General features: G+C 39.5%; 1 protein-coding gene across 1 annotated transcript in view; it reads right to left on the bottom strand.

Annotated features, from left to right (window-relative positions):
• Positions 1 to 21,469, bottom strand: part of kirrel3b (kirre like nephrin family adhesion molecule 3b) — a 61,714-nt gene extending 40,245 nt beyond the window's left edge. The window contains exons 1-3 of the mRNA XM_053320884.1: positions 21,331 to 21,469; positions 15,585 to 15,734; positions 2,931 to 3,088 (exon numbers count right to left, since the gene is read on the bottom strand). Of these exons, the coding sequence (XP_053176859.1) occupies positions 2,931 to 3,088; positions 15,585 to 15,734; positions 21,331 to 21,469 (447 nt within the window). The remainder of the gene's footprint in view (positions 1 to 2,930; positions 3,089 to 15,584; positions 15,735 to 21,330) is intronic.
• Positions 21,470 to 25,906: the final 4,437 nt, after the last annotated feature.

Raw genomic sequence — 25,906 nt, forward strand, 5'->3', positions numbered from 1 at the left:
CAAGTAATTTAAAACATAAACCTAAAATATTAACTCAGAAATGAGAATGGCCTAATGACACCTGACAGGCATGCAGGTTAAGTTTTGCTTGGGTCAGTGATAGCGAATGTAGAAGAAATATGCCAAGAAATATGCCTCACAGTGATGATATTGGATTTACCAAGTAGCAAAAGCTAATAATATATGCAACATTAATATTCTGCTAGCGCACCCAACAGGCTGTTGTTTTGCCCAGATATCAAATGTATCTTTTGGTTATATTCAATCAGGCATTTATAATTCTGGACCACACAAGGGCTCTGTTCTAATTACATTAACATTATACTATACATTTCTGCAGAAGTTAGAATAACTTTTCTTTTCTTTTCTTTTTTCTTTTCTTTCTTTTTTACCACGGTCAGTGAGGCTAAATAAGTTTCCTTTGTCCAACTTATCTCAAAACTCACCTCAGAAAGATCATTAAAGTTGTTGAAAGCAATTAAAGCAATTAAAAAATGGATCTATATTTCAGATCACAGCTTTAATTTTAATACTGAATAAATGAGGTTAATTAGCTTGCAAAAACCTTTTGAGGCCTTTCAAAACTGGTGCAATGAATTATTGTATACTAGTGTTGAAAGTAAAGAGCACTTTGACTTAATATTCTCCTCAACTGTTGAGAAACAACACACTTGTGTCTTAACAAAAAAATAAAAAAATAAGTTGACATGTTTAATGCCCACTCGATTTTTAATGAGTAACTTTATTTGTAAGTATTACCTCACCCAATCACTCAGTGAGTGTGATGATTAACATGAAATATAAAGTGCTCTAATTACACAGAAAACTCACATGAATGCTGTGACAAAAATAATTAAAATTATGACATTAAGAGGCATAAAAGCAACAGTTTTAACACTTCCAGGAAATGTCAGGAAAATAATCAGCAGCAAATATAGGATTGGAAATATAGTAATTATTTTCTCTGCTGAAAGTTATATCCATCAACAGTATGGATACAGTTTCATGTAAACTTTAGCAATTTTACCTGGCATGAAACGGCAAAACTATTTTACTGCGACGCTGAGAGGCTACACAATAAAAAAGCACTTGCAAGCATCTTGCCAGCAATAACAGCTCAAAAAATGTTTTTGTCTTTTTTAATCCACCTAACACTGATATAACTCCCCAGTCTCCTGCTCACCTCTCAGCTTGGCACCAGAGCATTCAGAAAAAAAATATGTAGCACATTGGGGAGAATGACTTTCTAGGAGGAGAATGCATTATGTTTTTCAAATGATTTGTTGTACCATTCCAGTGCAAACGTATCATAGACAAAGTGTGCATACCCCCAAACCACAGCTCAGACCTGGAGGCAAACAGTCCTTTACTGTTTGCTACTGAGCAACTCCACTGGAGCAGATGGCAGTGTTTGAAGGAAGAGAGGACATTATTTATTAATTTCCTCTGCTCACATTTTCACAGCTTGTCTTGATATTTGAACCATTCACCTTACTCTGGCAAGTTTCTGCCTCTTAATTATTTGGGATGCCCCTTCCATAATGTACTTTCTTTGTGTTCTTTTGAAAGCTACCCTCACTAATGATAAGCACTGCATCAATTCATTGACTCTCTTATTTAGTAAAACCAACACACATGTTTGCTAAGTGGTAGCCTTAATCATACTGTACACTTTCTCTTTAACCACTGAGCCGACAAATAGTTTCCTAAGAGGTCATAGAGATGAGCTTTTGGAGGCCTTAGTGGGAAATTATCTGTGGGTCAGAAATATCATTAGATATGACACCATCAGGAAACCCATTTCTGTGAATCCTCCACCACATCTGCTCACATTAGTCCTCTTCATCTGCGGGATATGAGAAGACCATCAGAGCAGATGATTATGCTTACAAAATGTCTCCCTACTGCTCTGCAGAACCCAAAAAGTGTCATCTTCTTTTAATCGAACCCATTGCTTTTTAATGGTGGGCAATAGAGATAAGAAGGGAGAAGGACATACTTGGGCCCAGTGCAGACGTGAGCATCTATCAGCTACCAGCACAGAATGTCCTCATGTCTGCCTTCACTTTCACGGGAAGTGATGGCAGGAAGTGCGCTCTCCTCCCACCATCAGCAAGCAATCACTTTATTCAAATCTGCCTGGTGTCGTACCCAAGTTCAATCAATGGCATTTATCTGCTCTTTGAAAAAAGCCGATAATGGGATGAGGCAGCAAAGGGAGTGAGGGAAGGCGGGGGAGGTGTTAGTGCTCTACAGTGCCTATTCTCTTAATGTCCTTTGTCTAAATGGAAATAGAAAATGACAGTGTTGATTGCATGATTAGCCTTGAGGGTTAATATCAGTCAAGTGTCTATGGGGTCAGGTGATCATGACACCAGGCTGGTGTGAACAGTGGCCATTGTTTGTTGTGGTATCAAACTGTGCCATCTAAAGCTTCAGACACAGAAAATGACATAGTAGATTTTATAACAGGTTGGGAAGATGAAAAAAGACAATCAAAGAACCAGAGAGAAATGCAGAGTCACTGATAATTCCATGATCTTGCCATCTGCTTGTCTGAGATGATTCGTATACTGTGGAAAAAAGGCCAGCCATCAAAACACAACTGAATTTTCAAGAGATGTCTTTTCAAAAAGCAGTCTGGATGCTGAGACAAACGCCCACCAATGACTGAGGCATTCACTCTGAAACATTTGATGGATGTTTAGCAGTTTTGCAGTAGTTATTTACAGAAAAAACATGTAAATATGTAAATATGTAAAGTAACAGGTGTTTTCATTCCTAGACTGGGTTTCTTTTTTTTCCAATATAAAAACTGGTTTTGAGAATGAATTCACTGTCACCATGCAACTATTTTTCCCATGATTCCACTCCCGCCCCTGTCCCCAGCCGGTCTACAAACCTGGTATGACACACACCTCTATGCTTACCTTGGAGTACATGGCCCCATTAAGGACCTCTCCATTGCGGATCCAGATGATTGAGGCTGCCGGCTTGGCGTTGTCAGCATGGCAGGTCAGATTGAGTGGGTCACCAGCCCTTAGGCTCACCACCGGCCCTCCACTGATGACTGGATCCTCAGGGGGAACTATTGATACAGACACAAAGAAAAAGGGGCATTAGCCATATGACAACCATATGGAAATGAATGGGTTGGATATTATTATGAAATCAATATGGATTGCGTAATTGATTGTAATTCTGTATTACTATTTAAGTATGTAGAAATATCTTTGAGTTATCATTCAATGATATATGTTGTTGCAAACATTTTATGTGTATGAGTCAGTCTGGCATATTATATTTCTACAACACTGTGGTACAGATAATCTATGATGAATGTCAAAACAAACTTTAAATGACACCTGCAAGGATTTAATAGCATGGGACCTACATCATCACAGTTAATTCCCAAATAATGAGACGGCTTATAATGCCAACAAAAGATGGAACTAGGGTTTATTATATGCAAGAAAATAAAAGCCACATCTATGCTTATTCCTTCAGGGATGGAAATTACTTCCCAGTGTGGAACAGATTTACCCTGTACTTAATGGAAAACTGTTGGTACAGTTTGAGGCAAAAAAGCTTTGCAAAAGTCACAGCATGATTCTCTAAATAACAATCAACTTTGTCATCATTTAAAGCAGATGTGAATCCACCAATATACATACAGTAGAGGCAAACAATGTCAATATTAAATGTAATTCTGTCTATGGATAACCTCCCTCAGACACGCAGATGTACGTTGGTTGCCCCCGTTTCTCCCCCAGCTTTGACAGATACAAGGAGAACATCACAACAGCACTATGTGTGCCTCTAAATGCAGTTGATCAAAGTCCTATTCCTGTTTTACCCATGTGCTATGTTTTTTTTGTTTTAATAACTGAAACTGCAGTGAATTATTGATTGACCTGAGTGCTCATTACAATGCAGATCTGGGGCAAGATGAAATCAAAGGCTGCAGGCAGCTGCCATATTCCCCTGCAAAATCATCATGATTGGAAGGAAGGTTGTTATGGGTTATTTATGCTGTCAAACATCACTGAGATGAATGAAAATAAGGAAAATGCAATTTGGGGCATGGTTCATACATTTTAATAAGCATAAAAAGGCTCTTTTATGGCAGACATAAATGAGAATATGGTGCCTGAAAGGTGTGCATAAATTAATTGTTCACTATTCAGTTAAATTACTGAAAAAATTATGTTATCATATCACTTAACTCAGTCTTCATTAAGATAATATGAATATGTGTTTTTAGCCATGCAGTGCTGTGGCTCTGGGGATGGCAGTCTTGGTTATTTAGTCTGTTGGTCGATCCACCACCTTGGTCAAGACTAAAATATATCTTGCTCTTTTAAAAAGATCAAATAAAACCCAAAAACGTTGTTATATCTCAGACCTAGATAACTGCACTCCTTAGAACGTGGAGCTGTACATTGACTTACAGTTACATCACACTCCTTTCACAGACTCTTCGTTAGTCTTCAAGTGCTGCACTTGATTAGTGCCTGAGGTGGCATGTTGGTCATTTGCTCAGTTTAAGCTCTGACTACATCAGACTTATAACTCTGACCAGACTAGGAAGTCTGCTTATTGTATGTTTGAGTTTGAAATGCAGTGTTAATGCGGCTTGGCTCCCTTTCATCTGGTCCTCATTAATATGTGGAGGGTTGGGATAGAGGTAGAGGAAACTCAGGTCAGCATAAGCAGATCAAACAATGAGTGTGCTGATCTAGGCAAATAAGAAGGAATCTTTATGAGAATGTGGTCACCTTCTGCTCCTTTATCAGCAATTGGAAACAAGGTCAAGATGATCACATTAGTTTATTCTTCTGCTAATAATAGCACTACTGCGTGGTATGCAAATGAGACAGGGAGCATGTGAAAAGCAGTATGAGCCGGGAACCTTGAGACAGCTCTCCCATTTGTCATTAAAGAAAATGAACAAAATGTGAGGCTCTGTGATAGCGCTGTGACAGTTGATTGCAAAGATCCAGTGTTATTGGCTGGCTGTCAGGGCTCTATTGCACATATGACTGAAACATTAATTAAATGTCAGGCATAAAAGGCAGCCATGAACGTATTTTTATGGAGAGAGGGAGAGATTAGAAAGGAACATCTGACAGTGTGTGACTGATAGGACTCAGGTTTGAATACTCATCACACATCCAAGTGCTCAAAACTCCCAAAGAAAAAGAGATCTACTGCTTTTTGCTCTCTCTCAGAGGACCCCCCCCCCTTCCTCAATAAGCATATTAATACATCAGTATCTATAAATAGGTGTAACAGGGTCAGAAGTTGACACAACTAATGAGGTCTCGCACCCTCATACCCTCGCAGACAGTTTCAGTAAGCCTTCCTCCTGGCCTTTAATAGTCTCCGTCTGACCTTTAATAGTCTCAGTTGCCTACTTTTATTCAGCCTTATGTTTTCCATTGAGGGATGTTGGAGCATAACACTGCAAGAGTTTATGATTTCGTGCATAGTGGAGCTACATGGGAGAGGAGGTCACTGGGAGACCAAACAGAGCACTGCTACACTTTCAGGTCATGTCCCCCCTGGAGGGCTGCCTGCCAGCAAGGCACTGAGGGTGAATGGTGAACAGACAAGAAGAAGAAGGACATGCTTGGCTGCCTCTATCCTGCATGCATACCTTGTTATATCTCTGTCCTCCATTGTGTTTGAGGTCTTATGTGTAGCACGTGGATGTGGAGACAGTTTGTGACAGCCTGGGCTGAAATTTTTTCCCCTGTAACTGGTGCATGGTGCATGTGCAAGGCTCTCCACCGGTGCTACCACACCATTTTTTTGAGATGACGATCACTGACAGAGTATGGAAAAAGCCTCACACCAAGGCAAAAAAGGCAGTTTGACATTATAATACGATAGTCGGGTAAAAAGGAAACCTTTGTGCTCGTTTCCTTACAGGTGAAAGCCTTTATGTCTGCTGAGGAAACAGGAAGATTTGACCAATAACCCAACATCCATTGAATATAAATGAATGACTAGGAAAAATTAATTTAAGTGGATATTTAGCTCTTTCTCTTCATCCGAGATCTTCCACTGATACTGCCTTATGACTGCCAGGTCTGACAGTTATACAGAGGCCAAGCCTTGAACTTGAATCAGCCATCATCATTACTGGGCTGTTTGCAAACTCGGCAGTCCCTAATGGTTCTAAATTAGCTCTTTACTGCAGCCATTCGATGGACTTGGCATAAGTAGTGTGGTCAGTGGTACAGATTGATCGCTCCTCTTTAATTACAGGGCTGACTCACTGCAAACCATGCTCCACTCACTACTTTTATTCTTGGGGATAATAATGTAATCCTTTTCAACAGTTTCACAAATTTGCATGATTATAAGCCCCAAGCAGCCTTCTTTAAAAAAAGAAAAAAAGAAAAAACAAAACAGTTAAGGCTACTTTAATTTTATATAGGTCCACCATCACCTCATCCAGTTTAAGATAAGCATTTGGATTAATTTGATGTTTTTCTAAATCTACCAACTGAAAATCATGTAAATCTGATGATGTCAATAAGCGTGGACTTCAGTCAGATCATTTACTTGTACTACATAATCAAATATACCCATAAATGAGACCAAGGCACATTGATGTATAATTAAATGGTTTAAAAATAACCAAAACTGTTATCATAACTAGACTACAATATAACCTGCACTGTAATTTCTCTGTATGTATATCTCTTGTATGTCTGTCTGTTTTAAACAACTTGTTGTTCTAATTGTGCTGTTCTGTCACTCTGTTGTTCATTTTTTTTTTTTTTTAATTATTATTTTTTATTTCTGTCCTGACCTGCCAAGGGACAACAGATGAAAACTAGCTACTTTAGCTAATTCCGGTGTATTTACATTTTAATTTGAAATGTTCATGAATGTACACTGTCCCATTTTAAATAAATAGACTAAAAATAATAAACTAAACTAAATCAACAGTGCCCTATGAGGAGCCTGAATAACTGAAAGCAATATTTTGTCCCATGGTACAAATGAATTCCCCAAACTGCAACATCTAGCGTCAAAACATAAAACCTGAATTTATGTGAGGAGAAACCTCATCAGTGTGGCAACAACTGGTGTTGCTGTTGGTGAACCTGCTGGGTTTTCCAGGCCAAGCCAATGTTATGGGAATTTCTCCAAAGTAGCCACTGAAATCCTGCAAGCACCCTGGCTTTCCAGGAGTGTGAGCAAGGGTAAAAAAAAAAAGCAATTTGGAGGGGGAATGAATGAGAGAGGGCTCCTTGCAAGGAGGCTAGATGGTGTAGGGGAGGGGAGGCTGGCAATGTGTAGCTGCTATAGTGCTGTGCTTCGGCAGACGTGTCCTGAACAACAATGAGCTTCCTGACTTGCCTATCTTTTTCAGGAGAATGCTTGCACGGGCCGCCTGTCACCCCACTGCGACAGCTTGCAGAGTTTGTGATAGATAGATCAGGAAAAAAAAGGAGACAAAAAGGAGGGGAGAGGAATACCCGGCACAGGTGGATACAAGAGACATGTGTGGCTCACTGGCCCAAATCAAGTGCTGTCATTGTACATCTGTTTGAAAGCCAGAGGATTCCCAGTCATGTGTACGCACATGCATCCACAAACACGCGCACAAACACACACACATACACACAAAAGAGAAAGAACATTGAGTGAATGAATGAAAAGAAAGTGAGAAAAATACACAAAATCATTCAACTCTCAAACAGTATGGCAGATGGCATGGACTGTACAAATTGCCTACACAAAATAAAAATGCAGCAGAGGACTGATTTGCAGGAAAATGTGGCTGCCACATGGTTATGAGCAGAATAAACCAGGAGGGCAAAGACAGGATATAAAAAGGAAGTATGGGGGTGTGGGGGGGGGGGGGGGGCAGGTGGAAGAAGAAAGCTTATGGAAATTAATGAAATGGGGGACAAACTAGTTAAGATTCAAAGGCTAGATTACAGTATATGCAGACATGTTCTTGGTAACATTTTAACAAACGCAGGCAGCACACTCTTTTGGTCGTCTTAGTGTCATGATCTACCAATTGAACTGAGCCAAATAAAATGGAAGGGAGGCAGGATGAAGATGAGATGAGGAGCAAGGCAATGCCAGAGCTGTCACAGGCGTGCAGAGTCTGCTTCGTTGCAGCGCAGCCATGTGGAGCCCTAGAAGCTGCTCCCCACAGATTGGGAGGGTGCTGACATGGCTGCTCACCACCCGGCTGCGTTGTGCCATATGAGTATGTGTGAATTTGAGGGTGGGAGGCTCAGAGAATTCAGGTTCCATAAGCACATTTAAAAAACTAATTATTTTTTCAAATTTTCAAATCAAACAAAAAAAAACTTCCATCTATTAGCCTCTGTGGTTTCAGATTTTTCTTAACGTCAATTGGAGATAGCAGAAGCAAACCTATTTAGTATGTAGTGTGAATTCAAATCAGCACAGCACCTGCACACAGTTGGTACTGTTGTTTTGCAGAGCACAGATGTACTCATGTCATTCCTCCTCCTTCTGTTGAAATGCCGAGGAAAAAAAAAAAGAGAAACTACATACAGTCTGTCTACCATAATCACACACCTGTTCACAGCCTCTCTGATATCATTCCACCTCATGTTTCAGACAAAATGGCACAAAAGGCAGTGTAGTATCAGCATTACCGGCATATTTCCTCCCAGAATGACTGACGTTAAGGATACCTTATCTTTCCTTACTTGGACTAAGATGCTTGGCTAGACCTACATTAACTTTTGTAAGAGACATATTGGTTACTTACACAGGAGGTGCAAAAGCCATTTCTGAAAGAAATTCTTTATGAACTGGTAAAAGGTTCTGCTCGCACACACACACATACACACAATTTCAACAGTATTACTCAGACAAAGGGAGAGATGCCCATATAAATATGATTGTTTTCTACGACTTCCAAGGATAAATAAAGCAAACAAACACATGTACATCCACACACACACAATTAACAGTGCTGTGTTTTTAGAGACTAGGGCACAGAGGCACACATTTCTTGTACTTTAAGTCACAGCGAGGTTAAAGGTACTTCTAGCTGAACAACTCTACAGAGGCTACCCCAAAACTCCACATTCACAAAACACTGCATGCCCCAATAATAATAGCTGAGGTGAGCAGACAACCTGTCGCATTTCCCCGAACATAAAACCTAGTAGAAAGGGGTTGCTGGTTGGGAAACTAACAATAGTAAACAGTGAAAATGGGTCCCTTGGATTCTGGAAAGAAGGTGGCTGAGTGAAAATAACATCCCACAGTCACCCACTAATTCTATCAAAGTGATAAACCACAAAAAGAAGTGAACTCAACACAAAAGGAAACAAAGTTAGGAGTCACTGGAAAGGAGAGTATGTGGAAAGGGAGGCTGGCCTGTCCTTGTCTGCTGTCTGATGTCTTGCAGTTATTGTTTGTTTTTTATGTGTTTTACGCTGGAACTGCTTAAACTGAATTGCCACTTGGGGACTAATAAAGTTGTTTGAATTGAATTGAATTGAAACCCTTCACACTGAGAAATAACACTTTTAACATACACTCAACTCAGATACATCACCAAAGAAGAAACACAGTCAATTAGCGGAGTTGACTCTTTGGACATACACAACCAGGGAGAACATCACAGGTGCACTTAATTGCTCCTGATTAGTGAGAGTGAGTGAAGCCTTGCATGGAATCCCTCTCACCATAACAAACTGACTTATTTGCATAAGCTTGTTTTTCAGCAACAATAAGATTTATAGTTACCATCAACAGTTGGAAACAAAGTCTCTGGGATTATTACAGACCAGTTACTAGTCAGCAATCTCCATATTCTGTAAAATAAGCATCACTGGCTGAATTAGCAGTGAATCCATAAGAGCTCCATACACTCTCAATGGAGAACAGCTGTAGCACGACTGACAGCAGTTCTGACACGCTCACACATTCATGGATTGTGTTCTCACTTCTCGTTTACAGCATGAAAACTTCAAATTTACTGGTATCTTTTATTTATTTATTTATTTATGTTTTTCATTTTTTAATCCTGCCCTCAGTGTTCACCTCTATTACTACAAGGATGGCAGAGTGATCCTTGAGAAATAATAAATTCAGACTTATCCATTAGAAATGGCTGATTCAGCTTTGGCAATTGGAGACAACAATAACAAAAGATACCCTTGGGATTTTGTGTACACAAATATTGTTGCTGGAACGCAGGTTCAAAACATGAACAATGCAGAAAAAGGAAAACAAATAGCTCCAACACAATGGCTTATTCAAATCACACACTATCAATCAAAATCCTGTGCAAGGTCTTTGAAGTTTCACCCGCTGCAACAACTACATGTACATATCAGTGTAATGAGGGAACCAACAAGACTTTGGGCCACTTTATATTTTATTATAAAACTATTGAAATACCATGCTGGGGTTAGGGTAGCAACAGTAACATGCAATATATAAAAGGAATAAAGGTGGCATTCATCACTCCATGCATTCATAACTATAAATATTCTCAGTAGTTGTTTGAACACAATTATGAAATTATGGAACACTTCCTGGGGGTTAGGGTTAGGGTTAGAGTGTGTGTTTGTGTGTCGGGGGGGGGGGGGGCGGGGGGTGATTGGTCTAATAAGCAGCAATACAGAGCTATCAGGATGCATTGATAGTCACACAAACACACGCTCTTGCTCGCTCGCTGCAGAGTCCAGGAGATTGTATATAATTTGCGGGCGTCAGGGAGTCGCTATCAATATGAGAGTTGGGATGTCTACACTAAAGCAATAACTAGCGCTGTAGGGGTATTTGTAGCACCAGAAATGCTACTGTTAGGATACAGTTAGGACACTGTTAGGACAGTTAACACACTTAATTGTTCAGGGATGGCTATTGACATTAGGCTGCTTTAATTTAGTTTTTGTTTTATTGTTGAATATATATATTGTTCTTGAATATCATCTCAGTTACGAAAAAGTCACTACAGTACATGATTCTTTTGTTTACAGTAAGTTTCCAATTGAATACTGAAATAAGTTACTGTTACATTATATTGCTAATAATTTTGACAGTAAGGCCTTAGTGTGGTACATTGCAAACAACTGATGGATGGATATATCACTCACAATTAGTCTAAAAATGGCATGGACATCTGTGCTAAAAGGACCCAAAAAAAAAAAGGATTGAGAATCAAATTGAATCAAATCGTGACCTTAAAATCAAGATAAAATCGAATCGCGGATTTGGAGAATCGTGACACCCCTACAATGAACTCTTAGCATAGTGTAACTATACATCATAGGATTTTACAGATAAAAACACTTATAGTGAGTCAAGTGCCTTACTTATAACTGTTTTATATCAAATGAAGGCTTTTAAAATATGCATATGTTGCCAGCTACATGCCTTTCTTTGTTTTTTGGTAAGGTGACATGTTTTTTCCTAATGAAGTGTCAAACTTTGTAAACCCCCTTAATTTGCTTCAAGCGAGGTTAACCTGTTAAAGTATTTCTAAACTTCTATCTAATCTCTGAAACGACCTTCATGACACTGCAGTGTGCAATGTCTGAGCAGATAAATTAACAGTTATAAAAAAAGGAACCTTAAACTAAACCGAGCTGTTCAACCTTGGTTGATCTTAGTACACTTTGAAAAGCAACACTTGTCACATCCTTTGCAGTATTGTAATTACAAGAGACAAAGGTCAAAGGACTGTCAATAGGCATATGTGAGAAAGCCTGCATAAAAACCACACCACTAGCAATTTGACTCTAATTAATGACTCGGGAATGACTTTAGAGAGAGCTCATCTTTGTTAGCATGAAAGTTCATCTTTGGTGAAGTACATTTATGGGCAATTGTAAAACTTCAATTATATTGCATTGCTGTCCGAAGCCTGTCTGCACTTTGCAAATGAATTGTGTATCCTTTCAGCACCATGCTTTAAATAAAAATTATTCAGTAATCAGAGAAATCTGTGGTTTGGCATTAACCAAGCATGATTAAGAGTGTCATAGAGGGAAAAAAATGAGAGAAAGAAAGATAGAGAAAGAGAAGACACTCATAGATTTAAATGTCAGCTGTGAGTCAATAAATGGCATCAGATTTTATTATGACATGATGACACATTTCTCCACTGTGGAATAGATTAACCCGCTCTTGTTGGCAAAAAAAACCAACAAAACAAAAACAACAAACAAACAAAAAACCTCAACACAAGCAAACCTCAGACCAGTTTTTCAGCCAACAACCTCTGATCAAACAACAGTGATCCCTCTTTCTTTTGCTCTAGTGATCCCCGACCTAAGGTAGAGAGACAAAGGTCTGGAGTGGTGCCAACTTGCTGCAAGGGATATAATTAGCCTCAGGGGTCTCTTTTGGACCTGAAACCCTCCATTCTCTTCCTTCATGACTAATTCACAAGACCTTGATTCTCCTTTGGCATCTTGGGGTAAGCCTGCAAGCCATGCAAACGGCTCCTGTGGGTTAAGTTCACCAGCCTTTTATTCTCAGAGCTCTTTTGATGAAGAAATGTCATTATTGTTGATGAATGATGGTAGGTTTATCATTTTCCTCTTTAATTTCTTCACTCTTGCATTTAATGTGTTGTTTGAACTGACAAGTATAATCAATAGTAAAGCTGAACAAAGGCTTTTGCTACTTATTAAACATCTTCTTGTATGGGCAGGTCAAGAGAACTGTACGCATTTCAAGGACAACTCAGCATCTTATTAAAAAGAAAAGTGGGAGAAAAAAAGGAAAACATATGGTATATATTCTTTGGCAGTGATAAAAGTCTTTCTCTATGTGTTAGTAAATATTTGTGTTGTGTTACTTCCAAGCTTATCACAGTCAAGAGGAGAGAAGTTCCCCCTGATATGGCGCATGGTGGAGTTTGGGCTTATATTGAGTTATGAAAGATGGAAGGGAGAGTTTTAGATTTATTCTGTTGTCAGCTTGGGGAAGGGAGGCTGTGTGTGTGTCTGCACTGGTGGGTGTGACTGTCAAGAGTGTGCAAAAGCATATAGTGTATATGGCTGTATTTGTATGTGTGTGTGTCTGTGTGTGTGTGCGTGCATAGGTGTGTTGGGCTATAGCTGTCTTCCAAGTCGATAGACACACTCTGTCACCACTGGCAAGTAATTGACAGCTTGGAGTTTGCTGTGACACAGGCCTTGCATATATTTCCTCCATTACCTTGTGTGTATGTCAGCCTAGAGTTCTCCCTGGCAGTGCATTCAGGAGTCAGCTAGCTCAGTGGGGGATTAAACAAACACCTTCTATTTTGGCTTATGGGAAATAATGATAAACTCTCTCACCCTCAATCAGCCAAATAGGTAATAAAGGCTTCCTCTTCCTTATTCCTGATTAGTTAATTAAATACAGTATAGGGCCAGCTACTGCACTTCCTGCTGCTGTACGTCACTTGCAGTCCAAAGTCAAGCATTTGCAAATAATTTGTTTCTTCATTTTAATTACCTTGAGTAGTCGGTGTAGGCTTTGCCAAATCAGGAAAGCATGGTGTCAAGGGGATTAAAACAAAAAAACAATAATTATTTGTCTCCGCTGTTTATGGCTGTTGTTCACTCCTACGTGGGAACTTTTTCAAATGAAATAGCAATTTCAGACATCTGAAAACTCCCAAGGATACAAGAAGGCCAAAAAATTTGAAATCAAATATGACATCAGTGATAATAGCACTGATAGCACCTAAAACACCCTAAAGTAAAAGTAGTTTAATGTTTGAATGGGTCAAGTCCTTGGGTGAAATCTTCTTTTCATCCTGTTGTGAGGGGAATTACACATACTACATGTACGACCGTTTGAATACCTTTATTACATACTAACAGTTACTGCACACGTAGGTTTACTTTCCACTATGTTTCATCATTTTTAACTTTATCTGATTACATATTAAGGTGCAGTCAGTGTAACAGAGGGGTTCATGAAATGTTTATACAGGTTTTTGGAAGGGTGAGCAGATAATTTGCAAACTGTTAACTGTTCAGAAAGGCCAAGGCTAAAATGGTGCATCAGAGGATAGCAAGATTGTCACAGTAGATGGTAACAAAACTAGATAAGGGTGTTCAGAAAAAGTAGCCTTGACAAAAGGGGAGAGGTATGAAAGGTGTAAACAGTTTTTCTTTTTTCTCTTGTATCCTTACTACTACAGTACAAACTAACTTTGTGCCATGCACCATGCTCTGAGCATTAATAAAGTGTGACAGTACTGTAAGAGATTTCAGTGTCGTTCCTCTTTATCAGAGTGGAATTGCAAAATTGCCACAACACTGTCCTTGATGTTGTGATCAAATGACAAAGTTTCTGTGTAAAGCACTATTTCAGAGCAGCTAAACTTTACAGAGTTGAACAACTAAAGACAAAGGGATAAGAGCAAAAGGTAGGCAAGTGCAGTCGCAACAGACATTTTTAGCTCTCTGTAGAAGTATCCATAATTATTCACTCATATCCATTTGCAGGGGGCTTGGCAGCCAGAGAAACATTATGCCGCAATTTGTCTTCCTCTCTCTCTTTTTCTCCTCCTGCCTTCTCCCCTACAAATCGTTAGTTTCACTTTTCATTAGGCTGGATCAATAAGGCGGATCAGTCGCTCGTGGCGAGGATACTGCGTGGCAGACACCCCTCTCTCTCTCGACTCTTTTTCCTTCTCATCCCTTCTCTCTTGTTCTCTTTTGCTCTGTCATTGACTCCAGCTATCGTTTCAGTGGCTGCCCATTCTCCAGTGTGAGAGCTCAGGAGTGGCAGAGGGAAACTTGAAGGGCCTAAGAAAGAGACGTGAGCCAGGGATTGTACTGGTGCTATGCAATAAGGCATAATGGCAACACTGAATGATAACCCAATAAAGTTTAATTGAAAACCAGTAACCTCTCTCAAGCTAACAGTAATAATGTAAATGGAAGCTGTATGCAGAGGGAGGAAATTAAAGTGGAGGTGGAAGTTAAGTCATATCGACACTGTCTGCCAAATGGGAAGCGCTGGCATTGAATTACTTCCTTTGTGATGGTTTTCATGCAAAATATATCCTTAGTTCTCAAGATTTACTGTGTATATTTTAATTTGGTTTTGTCTGATTACATGTGGATTTTGTGTGTGTATGTGTGTGTCTGGTTTTATTTATATTTGCTGTGTAATTGGAAAATGAATGACAACATCTATATGGTGAAGAACCACTCTTGTTGGGCCTCTTGAGCTCTAGAAGTGCTTATATCCAGTGTTGAGGCTCAAGGATAGAACATTGGTTTGAATATTTGATATAATGATTATCAGATAATGTCGATGTTAATCTGAGAGTTGTATAACATAAAACAATGCTTATACATTTATTGCTAATACATTCACATATTGAATGTTTGTTAAATGTGATTGCAGCCTTCATCTGAGCTAGAAGTTTCTCAGCACACAAATCAGAAAAACAACATGCAAAACCTAAAGTTATGAGAGAGTGTGAAGCCCCAAACACCAGTTAAGCCATTTCTGTGATTTGCTTTGGACCTCAGTGATTGGAGCTGGTTGGCACTAGTGCAGTGGTATTGTTTGGAGACTGTGTGTGTTTAATTCAGACTCACCCAGCACAGTGAGGCGGGCAGGACGAGACCTCATGGCAGCCTGGACGGCCTGGCACTCAAACACAGCGTCATCCATCAGTTCGACATGCTGGATTCGCAAATGATGCTCTCCTGAACCGTGGTCGCCAATCACTGTGTAACGAGGATAGCCTGCAGCACAAACACATTGGTTCATTTTAATCACCTTCAAAATCAAAATACTGCTCATTTGCCAAATGCAAGAGGGTGAATTGGTAATTTCCTAGCTTTGCATACACATAGCAACAACCAAACCCAACACAAATAATGAAGATACAGACAGCTACAAGTCAGCATGAGCCTTCTTAAGCGATGCAGTTTGCTAGCAAGACATTTCAATTGGCAAACACGTGTCCACATTAAATGCACAGTATTATATTCATCATGTTAACTGTAATTGCGCTGCATAATTACAGCGCAGGCTGATGAGTAATAGATTACTTTGCATGAATATTGATTTTGATTCTTCATTTGTTAATTTACTCACAATGCATTTCCATGAATGTTTTTATAACACTCCTGGTGATGTTAATGAGTTGCTGTGGAGGTTACTGCATTCTGGAGAAAGATGTTTTACTGCAACCGTAAACAGGAACAGCTTTAGAGTTTGTGTTGTTTCCACATTGCTCTGTGAAATGATTCATAGTTTAATAATGCAAGAAAGCAAAGCAATATCCTGGGCATTTTACACAAGTCAAGCAAGATGGTTTTTAAGATATCCCCTTAACTATTATCAAAATATGCATTGAGAGTGTGTTGCAGAGTGCATCCCTCCACAGGGAAAAAAAAAGCAGAAAGACAGATGCATTTGACTGGGAAGCTTTACGGGGTATTTCTCATCCTTTTGGGACTGTTCATCTCTGAAGACCCTTTTTCTCTCTCCATCTTTCTAATTATTGGGGATTTTACAGTAGGTGGAATGGAATAAAAGTCTGTTTTATGAAACAGTCTGTTTATAAAAACTGCACTCCAAAAAATGTTGAGAATTTCCAGGTAAGAAATAATTTTCCCTCCACTGGTCCTCAAGTAATTGATCAATGATGAAAGTAATGGATGGGACTGGAGGATGTTACAGCAGAACAAGGCCATACTTTTAACAAAGTCTCTTTCCAACTTTGTGCTTGTGAAAGGAAACTTCACACTTTAGCCTCCCACACTTGTCACTTCCTATCCAAAAAGTCTATCAGTATCAATCCAACTGTTGGGTCTCTGCCAACAAATGTTGGGGAGTAAAATATTGATTTCTCAGTAACAGCTAGCAAATGACTCATGTTCACTTCAGAGATCCCCAAACACTTCAGACTTTCACTGTAAAGGTTTTACAAGCCATTCATATGTTTCAGCACTGAAAGGGAACGTAACAGACTGGGCAGCCTTATAACAGCTTTTAAGTCCTTGAATTCGACTACTGCAAAACCCATCACATGGTCAAAGTCCAATTACTGACTGTTGCTTCATTGAATCCAGTTGCCTTTAATAGACCATCAAGTGGGCCTCATTTTATGCAAGCAATATGAGTTACAGCCGATTAAGCGTCTCTCTTCATTTCAGCCTCCCACGTGTAGCTTTTAATCTTAAGGGTCTATACAGTGGGAGGACTAAGGACAAAAGCCTAAACCTAAACCTTAACATTAAAGCTGGGCAGAATATAAACAGACTAAATAAGGCTAAATAAGTCACAAGCTAATGAAAAAATGAGCAACAGCATAAGCTTCACCAGTGGATGTTTTCCAGGTCAATTCATTTTTTTCCTGTCTTTGAATTTAACACTGTCACTACAATGTGTCCTTCACTAAGTGATGGCCGAGCAGTAATTGTAAAGAGGTTAACAGAGACCTGATCACCACTAAAAGCTTCCATTAATAATATTAATAATCATTGACTGAAAAGGGGCTTTCTGCTTTCTCATGCTCAGAATAATGCCTAGAGGACACGCCATTATGTGCACAAGGTCACCCAGAGAAGCATTTTGCTTCAATTTTAGGATCATTGATAAAATTTCAAAGTTATGATGCCATTGCAGATCACAAAGGTAATGATCATTGCATATTCTGAATGATGTGACCTTTGGTTGACTCCAGTCCAGCTAGCAAGTGCTTATTGTCCCAACCATAGGGACATAGTTTACTTTAAATACACTTTTGTGTTGCTTGTCTTAATCTTAGCAAGGTATAAACCACGCAAATTCCTGTTACACAAACCAATGTCCAATTACTTCATCTGTGCCTCTGGCGAACTAAGAATAATTTTGCTGTGTGAAGATATGGCTCTGTTCCAGTTTCATCTCTATGCATTAGCTGGATCCAAAAGGAAAAGTAATTTGTGTTTGTGGTGGATAGTAAATGATGGAATTCTATAATCACATTTCAAAGTACATAAACATACTGTAATGTGTTTTTGCCACCTCATAAGCACCTTGATCATGCATTTTGTCAATATGACTAAAATTGGACTGGCACACATGAAGACTGATCACCTCTGTACATGTGATGTGTACTCGTTAAAGGGCCATTGATCTTAGATCTCAGCGAATTTCAAAGACACAATGTGTTACCCAAAGCAAACAATGTAAAATAGGCCCATTAAGGAGTAATGAATCCATCAAGGGGGAATGGATTTGTCTTGAGACTGGATCAATCCTGTATGTGCAAGTGTGTGTGTGTTTGTGTGTGCACGCGTGCACATGAAGCATACAGACAATTGAGGCGTGGCCTAATGATTTATAGCATTCACCTAGAACATGTTTCACACAGTGTATCCACCAGGGAAAGAACTAGGTTAGCTGCAGCTGTGAACAGGTGACCGGGTTCAATTTGCTTAGAGGCAAGATAGACACACACTTGCTGCTTAAGGTCTGCTTCTCCTCTCAAGAGATCATTTTATGAGTCTCTTATACTGTGCATTGCATGATGTATACAAACACCTCCTTCTCCATTTTATACTCTGTCTGCACCGGGAGAATTCACTTAAAGCCACTTTGTCTGCTGTCACCATCATCATGAGTTGCAGATACATTCCCCATCATGCATATTCATGGCATTGATTGGTATGTTCTGAGCTGCTGTGGGGCTACTTTACTTTTCTTTAATTAGAGTGGAAAAGCGTGACACAAAAGGGAATGAATAGGAAATTCAGGGACAGATAGGAATCATTGGCTTTTGTGCTGTGATTTCTTTTGCTGAATGGTGAAGAGTTCTTTCAGTTTAATCACTGCTCCTGTGAATGGAAACAGGTCCCAGGCGGAGCACGCCATTGCCTACGCAGCTCCTTCTATGAATAGCCGAGCAGACCTATATTATTGAAATGCTCCATGCAACATTTGATTCAGTGCACTTTGTATGTATACAGCTGCCACTTTCTTTTCATTGTGTACATCTTGCAGTGGATGTACCATCACTTTTACTGCCGTATGCATTGCTTGTTGATCTAGGCAGGAGTGACAAAAAGGACAGCTGTGGAGCGCTTTAGCTTTGAAAAGTGCCATCCGTCTCGATAGAAGGTACTCAGCCACTGTCCGTATCAAACTGTTGATTTTAGCGACCAATCTTCTCCAAGCAGGCAGCGATTTCTCCTCATGCAAAACCTTTTTTTGAATTTTTTTAAAAGATAGGTTTTTAATGTAATGGAGAGATGCTAGTGGAGAGGCAGACTGGAAACAGGGTTGACAGAGGGATATGGCATATAACGAGCCAGAGTAACACCAGGGATGTTGTGATTATGTGACATATACTTTAACTATTCAGCTACCATGGTGCTGCTGTTGTGCATTTTTTAAAGGGTTTTCAAGAGGAAGATCACTCCAGCCACTTACAGAAGCTTTGTAAAGAAAGGCAAGGTCAGGATTACTACATCCTCTCCATGACTGTTAAACTATTCATGTAGATGTTGCTAAAAGTTGCTTCACTGTGTTGGGCCTGGACTTTACTGGTGAAATGAACTGAGCACATGCTCTGAATTAAGGCCTAGATTAAAAGAAAAAAGCCTGCTCTGAGTCCTTTTTCCCTTCAAACAAAGGAAAGAGCGACCCTAGTCCTCAGGTCAGATCACCCTAGAACTCAAAATCCCATAATCCCTAAGTCCTCGTCCTTGATTGGCTGTGAGACACCTAACGTCACTTCCAGCCGCTGACGTCACTGGAATCTTTAAAATGGGCACGCGAGAGTAACACCTTGCCTTCAAAGTTAACCAGTGAGCAAAGACATTAACATCCATTAGCAACTGACTTAAAAAGGTGTAAATACAAGTCTATTCTTCCCTCACCTTTGCTTCAAAGCTTCATCTCGCTGGAAGAGAGAGGATTCCCAAATTAATAATAAGTATTGATTATTCTTAAATTTCTTATTAATAATTAATAATATTTATGATAATTATTGATCAATAATATATAACCAAACACACTCTCTTCTACCCTACATTTTATGGGTCACCTTGTAGTGAGGTCCCAACAACTGTAGTGTTGAGACTGTTGTGACCCAACTTTCCTCGTTTCCTCTCTTCTATGCCTTCCTCTGACTTTGGCCATTGTTGAAATGAGATTCTTGATTGTCTTGTCTTGCAAATCAATAAACATAGAAGGAGATAAAACAAACTCTACTTCTCTGGTCCACACTGACCCTAAATACAATTATGCTCTCTCTCTCTCTCTCTCACTCTCTCTCTCACTCTCTCTCTCTCTCTCTCTCTTTCTCTCTCTCTCTCTCTCTCTCTCTCTGTAGGATGGCTTTACTGGGGCTCTGTCAGCCACTGAGGTTTAATTACAGACCACAGCAGCAACAGGGAAGGCCTCTAAGAGCATTTGCTAAAGGTCAGAGGGTAGAAGACCCCCAATCTCTGGTGGAATACATACAGACTTTTGTGTTATAAAAATAGCCACAGTTGGATATTGTGTCATTGTGCCTGGAATTGCAATTATTCTAGTTTTCTCCGTGGTTACACAGAGGTGGTGTGTGAGGCAAATTAGATCTAAAATAAAGACTGTACCCTTACAGTGTGTTGCATCCTGCTTTGTAGAGAGTGCTGAGCACAGATTCATGGGTGGATCTCTGTTTCGGAATAATTTAATGGTCATTTCAGTAAATGGTTCTGGTGCACTACGCTTTTATGGATTTTCTAATTCAATATCTCACTGCTTCCTGACAGTTGTAAATGTTTATTTTAGAAAAGTGATGTGATTCCTTGAAATTAATCAAGGTCATCAATATACATAAACCTTGATTGGTGGAACAACAGATTACTAAATGACAGTGCATTACTTGCTTTTATTCTAAATTAAACAATTAATGCAATTATACATGAGGTGCAGTGTAATTAGGGGGCACCAGCTACTCTTCAAACAGCCATTTAACAGGCTGAAGCACCACAGAAAGTCCAGTGCCACCATTGATTTCACATTTCATTTGTTTTTTTGTGCATCTCTGCCAAACACAAAATACACAAGATTTAGGTCAGCCTCAAATAAAGAGAAAATTTGTGTTTGGTCAGGTTGAATGATATAATCATTGATGTTCCACATAGCTTAACACTTACAATATTCTGTAATAAACCTCTTTTTTCTGTCTGTGGTAAGAGGAGGGTAAGATGTCGAAACGTTGGGGCTTTAGATGACAAAAGACAGCCCTTTGAATATGACAGCTACATTAGAGGGTGTAATTAATAGAAAGTAATGGGTGTGATGGAAAAATGCAGGATTATTTGGCATGCTTAGGGGATAACATTTGCTGTTCTTTACCAGAGAGGTCCCTGCCAACCCCCAGCGCCAGGCCATCTTTGATCCACAGGACAACGCCATGGTAACCAGGGATTGTGCATGGTAACGTGACAGGCTGGCCAGCCACTACCACCAGGTCTTGTGGCTGCTGGGAAAACATGGCCTCCACCCCTAAAGAACAACAGAAGAAGGGAAAGGTTAGGTTTGACCCATTAAATCATTTTATTATGTCAATACAATCAGGACATGATGGCACAGAGAAAATTCCAGATCAAAGAGGGGAAACACTGAGGTTTTACAAACACCTGCTTTCAGTGTCTCAAGAATGAAGGGAAACATGAAGGGAACTGCACTATATGCCCATTTCCACCAATTTCACTCAAACCTCTTGTCACACTCGTGTTGAAAGAACTCTTAAGGGTGATACACAAATGTGGCATGTTCTTTTAATATTCAAGTTACGGAGACAAGATACTGTACACGGATCTGAGGTGTCAGTGCAGCACCAGGACTGAAGCACAGGCTAAGAGACAGCCGTCACAGCTCAGTTTGGTTCATTTATGAAGGATGTCACCGTACAGATGGGCTGGGCCCGTACACACCACAGCAGATAACAGGATCTTGTCTGCCAACACCGCTCTAGTGGCATACATTAACCCGAGCTCACAACCCATGTATTCCAACTGTGCAACTGCTATTAGCTGCACTCCTCTACCGTGTGTTCAGGCGGAAAGTGGTGTGCAGTGAACTCCATGGTGGCAGAAGGGCGTGTTAATGGGAAGGGGTACAGTGCCGGCAGAAGGGGGTAGAGAGTGTAGGGGGGTGAGTGGGTTGTGTTGCGTTGTGGATCAGAGTGGAGGATACAGAGTGGTACTGATGTGTGGTTAGAAACACTGGCAGGCTGCCTATCAGCTAGAGCCTACACATACACACACACACACACACACACACACACACACACACACACACACACACACACACACACACACACACACACACACACACTGACATGCATTCATACAGACACTCTCAGTCTGACTTATGAGCAGCAGAGGCTTTTAAAAGGTGTCACCTTGTGTCTTACTACTTTACTGGGACAGTTTTGTTCACAGCTATTTCTTATTTTCAAACGTCTAAGTCCAATTGCTAGGATAATGACATCTGCCTTTTGATATCCCCTTACTTTCTTATGTGCAGCAAAAACAAATAGGAACATGTGCTCCTATTGTGAGATGGGCTCACACACACTTATTTAATTGTATGTTTAAAAAAAATTATAGAAGAAAAAACAATAACATAGTAAATTACAATAATAAGCGGAGCAAATAGAGAACAGAATGTGTTTTCATCTAACAACATATTTGTATCACATTGCAGTCATCTACTGTGATTCTTTGTATGCTTAGATTCATTTTCAAAGGAAATGACTTATCCTATTGCAGAAAAGGAAATTGATTAGCTCTGTTGTATGATTTCAAACCACATCAAAGGAAAGATTGTTGTCATACAAGAATCCAATTTTAAATTAGTTCGAAAAAAGGCATTAGAATCCCCACAAGTCATTTTTCAGCCTTGAACTGAATTGAATGTGATGGCTGGCTTCTTCAAGATGTAAGCAGAAGTTTTCATACAGATTCATACACTTTCTTTGTTGTGTACATTGTCACACATGCCCACGCACTGCACACACACTCACTCAAACACACACACACAGACACAACACACACACATATATATAGAAAATCCATAATACAAATAAATTGCTGGCGTGAAGATGACAACCCGCTGTTCTTTATTAATAAGCCAATGGGATTATTGTCTATTAGATATTTTAAGCATGGAATATTAAATACAGCTACAGTTACCATTGAGCTTTGGAAAAGTAATATAATATATAACTTTTCCAAAATATGATTCTAATTTAGTTATTTGTTTAATCATATTTTCCTCTTTCTGATTTGATTGTTATATATGCATGACTTATATATTCATATGTATTTTATATGTATAGTTTATACTGTATTAAATATCTCTTTCCTAATTATTTGTGGGAAGAGGTTGGGGACCAGTGAGGGAACATTTTTCTTTTTTTATTTGTATGCTTGTATATACTGTATGTAAATATATGTGACTGCGAGTTTATACATACGGGACTAGGCACACATGTTCATATGTATACATTTTCTTACTTTCCTTCATAAAAGGAAACTGAAAGAAAAAAACAGAAGTTATCAAGCAAATGTCAGCTTTGAAAAATAAATACAGTTTAATGTGCAAAAATGTCCACACTCCTGTACACTGCCTCATTTAAGATCCATCTATTACATTACATTACATCACATCAGGACAGTACCTCAGAGCATGAGCTTTTCATCATGTTGAGGCTCAACAGCTTCTCTCTGGCTAGCAAGGTCCTTCATAATGTAACTGTGTATGTATATTGTATATTGTGTGTGATGCAGGCTATGTGAGACGTTATCTCACCATATGTATTGCCCTTCAAACCTAGACAGCTTTGTTCAGCCCTGACTGTGTTCACACGTGAGGAGCTTATCTCGGCTGTACTCATCTGCAGTCAGCACGCAGATGGAGCACGCTAACATATAGACAGCCACTCAACATATCTCTTGGCATGTTCCGGAAAAACACTTTCAACACCAGGGAATCTTGCATCTGCTCAGTCATGATATTATCAAATAGTTCAGCCTGTGCTGTAATTGATTTAGCATTGGGGGGGATCTGTCAGTCGGCAGCATAAATAATGCCATACTTCCTACAATCCACCTATATCCTAATGTCCTCCTTTTCTGGACTCCATGCCTCATGTCTTATCAAAAAAAAAGAAAGAGATTAGAAATTATTTTTTTTAGAGATAGGCTGCCTGTCATGCTGCTGCACACTCTCATCAGGCAGAGAGGAGCAGTATCTGCTTGATTACAGCCTTCAATTAAGTGAAACATGTTTTTAACAGTCTCCTACCTTTCATAATGCATCTACACAGAGACACATTTTAGGAGACAATTTGCTGCAGGAACTCATTCTAATTCTGTGACACACATTGCCCTGAAACGGTTTGAAATGGATATTTGACTTCTCGAATATCCCCTTCAGAAATATTAATTAACTGTACTCAGCTGAATCACACATCTCACACAAATACACACATGGGCCATTACTTGTGGCTTCACTTGCACTTGAGCTGCACTGACTTAAGGGGGCACTCTACCGATTTTATATCCCCACCATCAGGGGCCGTTTGCGTTGTTTTAACAAAGTGCCCATTTCGGTCTGAGCGCCACACACAGTGGAGAGAAAATAATCATGGTTGCCAGAAGTAGCATGACAGCTACACACCACAGTGGCATAGCATGCATGACACAGTGATCATGCAGAGCAGTCAGTAATAACCACTATCCATTAGACATTCAGTATACCAAGACTTTTCTCAAACATGGGGGAGGGCCTGCCAGTGATGAACACAGGACTCATTGCCCAAATCCCAAAACTTAAGACCTTGAACATTACTTCAGACCTGCGTGTCTTGAATTGACACTTAAGACTTTAAACTTGTTTTTTTATTTTGTATTATATTGATTGAGTATCCTTTAAGCACATTTTTTTAAAAAAATTAAAAAAAAAGTTATCAGTTGCTGTTCCTAGATTGATGTCCTAGAAGCGCTATTAAAATACATTGGTGACAGAGGAAATCAAAGTCTTAACTGACACCAGCTTGTTCTTGTCACTTGAGCAGTTAAAAAGTGACCTCCTTCATTCAATTTAAAGCCTGGCTGAGTACTGCGACAAATGTGCCTTCATAGGAACACAGTGCTGGAGGAATGAGGTGATGTGTTTGAGAAGGCTGGGGCTTACATCAAGGTGGTTACATTCATTCATCCATCCCCTTCTGCAACAAATAAATCTTTGTTACATCTGCCAGATCTATCCTTCACTGGGTATCACAGTGTTGGCAAAAATGGCCCCCTACCTGATCTACCTCTTCTTTATTCTCTGCCGGTCATGACATACAACAGAGTGAAGACAACCCCCTGTCCATTCCCCTATTTATGAAAAAAAAAAAAAAAGTTGACTAAAATGCCCAATTAAGAATTAAGCACCACAGTTTAGATTAATAGGAGGGGAGGAGGGTGACTGTGCGCAGGTTCCTGCAGAGCTTGAGATCCAAGTTAATAACGCTTTATTAAGCATCCTAATGGGGTTTACTCGAGAGCTTGGTTAAAGAAATAAAGAAATAATTCAATGCAAAAACAGTCTAGACATGCCAATTTGCAAACGGGCCTTGACTTCAGAGTTTAGGTTTTGTAAATATGTGGGCACACAGAGCAGAAACAGACACCCTTTGACTGTCACAAGAGAAATATCACTGCCCCATGGGTTTTCTCTCACAGCATCAGCCAAACTATGAATAGAACTTCAAAAAAAAGACAAAAAAAACAAAAACAACAAGTCTGTTTCCCTACACTGCCTGGAAAAATTAAACAAGTAACAGATATATGTTTTACTTCAGCATTTTACATTTGCCAAATTGTGCACTGTGCTTTTACTGAAATTGTTCCTAAGAGCTAGCTTCGTTTTTTAG

This window comes from Scomber japonicus, chromosome 6 (genome assembly GCF_027409825.1).
Source record: "Scomber japonicus isolate fScoJap1 chromosome 6, fScoJap1.pri, whole genome shotgun sequence".
NCBI classification, from domain to species: Eukaryota; Metazoa; Chordata; class Actinopteri; order Scombriformes; family Scombridae; genus Scomber; species Scomber japonicus.